This window comes from Perca flavescens, chromosome 18, assembly GCF_004354835.1.
Source record: "Perca flavescens isolate YP-PL-M2 chromosome 18, PFLA_1.0, whole genome shotgun sequence".
Taxonomy (NCBI): domain Eukaryota; kingdom Metazoa; phylum Chordata; class Actinopteri; order Perciformes; family Percidae; genus Perca; species Perca flavescens.
Genome location: NC_041348.1, coordinates 26,964,124 through 26,971,932, shown reverse-complemented (window position 1 = coordinate 26,971,932; position 7,809 = coordinate 26,964,124). Strand labels below are relative to the sequence as shown.

Below are 7,809 nucleotides of genomic sequence, written 5' to 3'. Positions count from 1 at the left end.
GGTTTCGAACATAGAATTGAAACAGAGAATCTTTGATAGCCTGAATGTACCCACTAGCAAAGAGCCCACACGCAGCCCAAAAAGGGGCTCTAAGTCATCAGAACACAAGTCCTTAACCCAGTTTGTGTCATTCCCACGCAACTACCGAACCAGTATTTTCTGTTGTCTTAATACATACACATTTGAAGTATTAAAGCGCCCATATCATGCTAATTTTCAGGTTCATAATTGTATTTTGAGGTTGTACCAGAATAGGTTTACGTGCTTTAATTTTCAAAAACCACCATATTTTTGTTGTACAGAATGAGACCTCACAGAGTTGTAACATCTTTGTTGGCAGTCGCACATGTGCAGCACCTAGGTAAGGATCTTATCAGCTAGCTAGTTACAAGGCAGGATTAGCCAGGAGACTTCTTCTAAACGAGGGCCCGCTTCCAACTTTGCGTGGAATACCTGCAGAACAGGGACATGTAAATAGTTCTTTTGTAAATGATGGTGAACTAGTGTGTGTTGTAGCAGTGTTTTGCCATTGAGAACGAGCTAGCATGCTAGCTTGCTACGGTTATCCCCTATGTTTTGGCTAGTGACGTAGAAAGCCCTGCAGATTTTGAACAGCTGACCTGGAGACTGAAGGCAGGTTATATTCAGAAACCATATCTCACTCAAAACAGCATGGATGTTTTTTTTTGGTTTGTATGCATGTGGAAGCACCAGAGACACAAACACCCCAAATCCCAGCAAGAGAGTTTTTCATAATATGGGCACTTCAATGTAGACACCAAACTAGACGTAAAGCTGGATAAATACCAGCTTTTTAAACCACGCGTTCATGTAGACATCCAGCTGCGACCGGAGAACAAGACATGTACACTAGTTAACAGCGCAGGACAATTTGTTTGTGCCCTGAATTACACACTTGTACATTTAAAGTGGTATTAGAAGTATTAAGTGTTATACAATGGAAAATACTTTTTTTTTTTGACAATGATAAAAGACAGCCTGCACTGTTGAAAAATCTGTATTTATTAATGATTTACAAAAAGGCTAAACATGAAACCATTTAAATGATTCTGTTCATTTTGAAACCTAAAAAGGAGTTGCTGTTGGTGTGGGAGGAGACGGTGTGGTCTGTGGTGTTTTTACGGGCCAGTAATTAGAACGGCGTCTTTATCTCGTCGTGTAGAATTGGTTTCGGTGGAGGCTCCTGAAGAGAAAACGTGAAATAAATCCACACACAGGATGGAGTCAAACTGCAGAAGAGAGATACATTTTGAAACATCGCTGGTTTATCTTTTTATTTTGAAACTGGGGGGACACGCCGGGGTTTGAAGTGCGCTCCTTTTCAACATCAGCAGTGTTGGTGAAAGTGACTATGGTAACTGCGTGTGTGTATATATATATATATATATATATATATATATATATATATATATATATATATATATATATATATATATATATATATATATATATATAAAATATATATAATATTTGTACAATCACAATTCTGTCACCTTGACTCCAGTCCTAAAAAAAACAAAACTCATCTGGATCTCCCCGAACTACGGCTGGTGTAAAAACAGAAAACACAGATTACCACAGTACGAGAGGGCCCAAATGTAATCCACTTGTTAAAACAGTTTGCAGATATAGTTATTTAAAAAAAAAAGGTTTTTGTGCAAGTATGTTTTTTTTTTTCCTCCACAATGTTTGAAATAAATATCTGTAAAGCAAACAAGGACTTAAAGAATAAGAGAGTGAAAACCAACAATCACATTGTGAGTGAGAAAAACAAAAAAATCCTTTTCTGGCTTGGAATTTCAGGTACAATCGATCAAATTATTCTCACACAACTCTGCAAAGAATGACTATTTGATTTTTAAACTAAAATAAAAATTAGTTACCTCAGATTGGGGCGAAACACTTAAAACTTAAAACTCGGTCCAGTCTTAGCAGTACTTCCTGTTGGGATTTTTCGGTCACCGAAATGCTGTTAAACCACATTAGTTTTGCAGTTTTTAGTAGCCTGGCAGCTTTCTACAGTAGTAAAAGAGTGAGACACTTGTGGACCCAGATATTTACAGTAATTTTGTGCACTTAAAGGATCCTTCTCTGGACCGTTACGATCCTCCTCTGGAAAATCATTCAGAGTTTATCTAAAACATCACAAAAAAAAAAAAAAAAAAAAAAAAAAAAACACAATCCCATGCTCTTGCTACGGAATGAAATAGCACTTCCACTCACTGAAAATTTAATAAAAAAAAAGAAAAAAAAAAGAAAATAACAATTGGTCTTGAGCTCAACTGTGGGCATTTCTGCTGGCAATTAAAAGTGTGAAAACATGATGCCGAAAAAGAGCATTAAAATAACAATTAAAAATTTTTTTTAAATGAGAATAAACCTCTCCATCCCCTCGCCCCAAGAACCATTTTTATAAACAAAAATATATCCCCCTTTGTCATGTGTTTCTCAAATTCTCACTTGTTACAATTAAAACTTTTTTTTACAGTGCTTTATCATTATATATCTTTGACAGACCTTAACGAGGGGAGGAAATATTTTAAGCCATAAATGTCTCTCCTATTGCAACGATATAGCTACGTAAAAAAAAGTGAGTGGTCCAGTTATTTAATGATTAAAATTAAAAAAAATGGGGGGGGGGGGACAACACAAACAGGAGGAGACGGTCAGTGGTCGGGAAGCGAGCCCCCGTTTTTTTTGTTGTCCCAGGATCACCTTAACGTGCCCTGGTTAAGGTGGCGCTGGGAGGTGACGGGCTCGGTCTACTACTTGGTGTTGAGCTCGTTCTCCAGCTCCATGAGTTTGCGTGAAGCCTTGACCTTGTTGGAAACCTCCTTCCCCTGAGAGAAGAGACGCTGGCGCTCCTTAAAGGTGAGACTCTCCGGGGCGCCGCTGGGGATTGAGTTCTCCTGCTCCTGACTGCTGCTGCCACACACACACACACACACACACACACACACACACAGTAGTAGTAAGTACATCTACTCAAGTGCTGTATTCGAGTACAAATTTGAGGTACTTGTACTTTACTTTAAAAGGTCCCATAATTTCACTTTGAGGTTTTTTAACATTAATATGCGTTCCCCCAGCCTGCCTATGGTCCCCCAGTAGCTAGAAATGGTGATAGGTGTAAACCGAGCCCTGGGTATCCTGCTCTGCCTTTGAGAAAATGAAAGCTCAGATGGGCCGATCTGGAATCTTCTCCTTATGAGGTCATAAGGAGCAAGGTTACCTCCCCTTTCTCTGCTTTGCCCGCCCAGAGAATTTGGCCCACCCATGAGAAAGAGAGACATCATGGCTTTCAAACGAGCAAAGTGGCACCTTGCCCCCCCCCCTCTCCTCCTCAATAGCTACAGACACAGAAATGGCACGTCCTAAGGAAAAGCTCAATGTGGGACTGGCTCTAGTGGCTGTAATTCTGCACCAAGGTTGAATTTCGGGAAAGAGACTTCAGATACAGTATTAGGGGACCACTAAGGTGTATATAAAAGAGACTTCAGATACAGTATTAGGGGACCACTAAGGCCTATATAAAAGAGACTTCAGATACAGTATTAGGGGACCACTAAGGTCTATATAAAAGAGACTTCAGATACAGTATTAGGGGACCACTAAGGTCTATATAAAAGTTCAGATACAGTATTAGGGGACCACTAAGGTCTATATAAAAGAGACTTCAGATACAGTATAAGGCCTATATAAAAGAGACTTCAGATACAGTATTAGGGGACCACTAAGGTCTATATAAAAGCATCCAAAGAGCACCATGTCATGGGACCTTTAAGTCTTTTCTTTTCATGCCACTTTCAACATTCCCTTTATTTAAGAGGAAAAGATTGTACATTTCACTGTAGTACAATTATGTTACAGCTTTCGTTACTTTACAAATCAATTTTTGCACACGTATTTTCAAGTTTTACAAATGTGAACATTTGGTGACTTATTTATATATATATATATATATATATATATATATAGTTTTGAGGTTTGGATTGTTGGTTGGACAAAAGCTTTGTAATTGTGATGGAAATTTCTCACTATTTTTAGAAGTTTTCTAAATCGATAAATTAATGAATGGAGAAAATAATCAGCAGATGAATTCATAATGAAAATAATCAGCGGTTCAAAAGGAGCTCCACCTCAGCTCAATATCAACCAACTTGTGTCCTAATGAATTAGTAAACCAGAGAACAGAAGAAAAAAAAAAAAAAAAAGTGTCTCACCTCTTCGGCCATTTGTCTCGCGGGTCGTTGTAGACTTCTCCCGATCCTACAACTCCTGCTGAGTTTCCAGTGTACGAGTTAAATCCTGTCCGAGGTTCAGGAGTCACACGGCAGACAGACAGAGCAGTGAGAGGAGAGTCAGCAGCGTTCATATTATCAGCTTTTTTTTCTTTTTAAATATGAAAAGGTGATACAGAAGCTGCTGGCTGTCGAGGTCTCTGGCACCCGCCTCCCTTTTACTTCCATCATTTATAAAGGAATTCCAGGCATTTTTGCATTTTAAATCGCAATATATTATATCATATTCCCATAACAGTTGTTGATTATTGAGCAGAGACCCAGGTCGCCTTAACCAGCAGCTTCTCCAGTCAACATCACTTTGTTTCCCACAGACCAGCCTGAGCAGAAGGAAGGAAGAGAGGGAACGTTCTGGAGAAGCGTTAAGGCAGAAACAATCAGATCTCGTTAGAGTAGAGCAGCGAGCCAAGAAAAGAGACAGAGCGGTAAAAAGCTGTTAAAAGGGCCATTCCAAAGCAGTGGAAGTGGTCTGTGGAAGTGGTCTGTGGAAATGGTCTGTGGAAATGGTCTGTGGAAGTGGTCTGTGGAAGTGGTCTGTGGAAGTGGTCTGTGGAAGTGGTCTGTGGAATCCCAGGCCGAGGTCACCGTCTAACTGACTGCTGAAGATCTGGACACCCGTTTGTCCTGAAACATCTACATCTGACAGATTTACTTCTTGTCATTTAGATCCAATATTGAACTCATAAAAACAGTGAATTAAATCACAGTTACAATAGGATTAATATCTGGACTCCAGATATTTAATATCCAAATCAAGCCAAGTTGTGAAGAAAAAAAAAGCTGCCTGTTCAAGGATAAAAATAATATCCTGGGCTCGGTTAAAGGCTGGGTGGATCTTACACGAGGCGGGTGACTGCGACCTGTGACCCCAAAGGAGACGTTAATCAGTTGGCTCATGTGTCCCTGTGTCTTTCCTACCCCCCCATTTGACATTGACATATTTTAATGTAAAGACATGTTCAAGGAGTTCAGATAGAGCCTGCATCACGGCCATATTTAGTTCAATGGGTTATAGGTCACTATTTTGTCACTATTTTTGGTAGCCTACTGTACTTAAATGGTAAGTATGTACTTTTTCTTTATTCATTGAAGCCTCTATGTTTACAGGCTTGTGGTGATGTGCAATGTGCTATAGGTGCCAAACAAAATCTATGTTTGGTACTGCCAATTTGTTTTGTTCTGTCATGGTTCATGTGTGCAATAAACATTACACTTCGTCATAAAAAAAATCGTGGCAGAGAATCATATCAATTCTAGGCTTAAAAAAATCGTGATTCATATTGTTCCCCGAATCGTGCAGGCCTAATGCTCAGTAGAACATTCTGATAATACTGTACAAAAAGCTGAGTAAATGTAAAAAAAAAAAAAAAAAAAAACTGCTTCTTTTATCACTATCATTATGTTTATAAGAAAGTATTTTGGGGCCAATGTGAGTCACATGCAGTACAGCGTGTGGCCACTAGGTCAAAACACAGCTTTCCGCTGTTCCCGAGTAACAACGAAGGCGTAATAATCCGCAGCTAAAAATAGTCAAATCAACCATTTACTCTTGTCTGAGTAACGTTTGCTGAAAGCTACAGTGCCAGCTATTTTAGGAAATTACCAAACTTTTATTTTTTATTTTTAAGAATAAACATATGTATATATTTGTGAGCCTATAAAAGATTGACATCCTCAGTTTGAAGAAATGGCATTAAGGGCAGCATGCCACAGACAGGATGGCAGAGCTGCAAAGATGAGTCGATTAGTTGTCAACTATTCACGTAATGACTTTAATTTAAGAAAGGATATTACAGCTTATTAAATATGAATATTTACTGGTTTCTTTATTCCTCTATGACCGTTAACTGAAAATATTTGAGTTGTAGACAAAACGAGGCATGGAGGGCATTTTTGGAAACACAGATTGACGTTTTCCAGACCAAACGACTTGTCGATTGATCGAGAAAATAATCAACGGATGAATCGACAATGAAAATGATCGTTAGCTGCAGCCCTACGGAGATAGTGAAGTCAGACAGTACTGAGGGACGGACTAACAGATTCTCAATAGTTTTTTTCCATGGGATTTGTTGACGGGCAAAAAAAAAGAATAATGCCAGTTATGGGTTTGAATTGAGAGATAAAACCAGGCCGAGAGGAAACGCTGGATACAAACGGTGAGGAAGAGTTCTTCTCTATTGTTGTGTTAATGATTGAAAACAGTGTTTGGACCCTACCAGGTGAGTGCAGGTATCGACCCAGGAACAACCCAGGACTTTAGATATCACACATGTTGACTCCACTTGGTTGCGTTTCAAAAAACACAACTTGGGAGTCTAAATGCATGTTGCTCTTGTGTTTCACATGAAAAGGAAAGGGGTGTGTGGAGGGGGGGTACAGTTCAGATACAGACACAGTGATTGGGTGTGAACCCAGATGGATTCATCCAGCTGGCAGCTCCTAAGCCCCTTTTTTTGGATTTCATGGCGCGAAAAACAGAGAGAGAGAGATCCTAAAGTGCCGTTTGGGACGGGATCAAGCCGGGTCCCACTTCAGCCTCTTAACCACAGAAACACAAACTGGCAGAGAACAAAGTAACCACATAGAAAAAAGCCCCTTGTTCAAGGCCGGTAACATTCCTCTGTGGAGCCAAGAGAGATTTAAATTATACTTCTGGCGCTGCGATCGAAAAATCTCCAGATTCCCCAAAAAAAAAAGTCATGCGCTGGCTTTTCATGGATTCTCAAAGGTTGGGAATGTTTTTCTTTGACTCCGGTTCAGTTCTCCTGGAGGCCAGTGGAGTCTAAAAAAAAAACTTTTGTTTTTCTGTACCAATAGTTTGATCTTCCTTTGTAGTTTTCTCCAGTTCGTGCACCATCTGAGGCAAACTGGCGTCAGAATTGTTTCTTCTTGTGGTTTTTTTATTCTTGTTACACAAAAATATCTGTTTCAAGAAAAAGGCCACTTTTGGAGCTGCCAGCTGATCAAATCACACACATTTCAATACATTTTGGAGATTCATATGTCAGGGAAGCCAGAGACTCAGGTGCCGTTTGGTCACCTGAACCTGCCGCAATGCCCTGTGGGAGTTGTAGTAAGGTTTAGTAAAGCTGCAGCGTTAGACAGCGGAGACACAGACAGGCGAAATGAAGGACGAGCCGAAACAGGCAGACAACAAAAGCACATACAAGGAGTGGAATTATTGGGAAGGCAGATTAACAGACAGTCCAACAGACTAGGCAAAGTAGGCAAAGACGTAAATAAAGAAAAAATAAAGACAGCAGCCTGATGGAAGCTACGCACAGGCAGTAAAAAGCAATAGACATCAAGCCGGTTACTGGAGTGAGCTTCTGGCAGCCAGAGTACAGTGTTGTGTGTTTATGATGCATGTTTGTGTTGAGAGGGGGGTGACATGCAGATTTTTTTTATTTCTGAGGGCGGTTGGGGTTAGGGGTGGGGTGGGGTGGGGTGGGGTGGGGGGTGGGTAGGTAGTGGGACATTAGTG

General features: G+C 40.1%; 1 protein-coding gene across 11 annotated transcripts in view; it reads right to left on the bottom strand.

The window, feature by feature from the left end:
• Nucleotides 1-1,687: 1,687 nt before the first annotated feature.
• The window catches only part of afdna (afadin, adherens junction formation factor a), a 108,686-nt gene continuing 102,564 nt past the window's right edge, over nucleotides 1,688-7,809 (bottom strand). For 7 of the 11 annotated variants that reach the window (XM_028604485.1, XM_028604489.1, XM_028604491.1 and 4 more), the window contains 2 exons: nucleotides 4,245-4,329; nucleotides 1,688-2,946 (listed from right to left, as the gene is read on the bottom strand). In XM_028604485.1, coding sequence (XP_028460286.1) covers nucleotides 2,787-2,946; nucleotides 4,245-4,329 — 245 coding nt within the window. In that variant the 3' untranslated portion in view covers nucleotides 1,688-2,786. Of the gene's footprint in view, nucleotides 2,947-4,244; nucleotides 4,330-7,809 lie in introns of those variants that run through there. The other 4 variants (XM_028604490.1, XM_028604494.1, XM_028604495.1 and 1 more) reach the window with 4 other exon arrangements.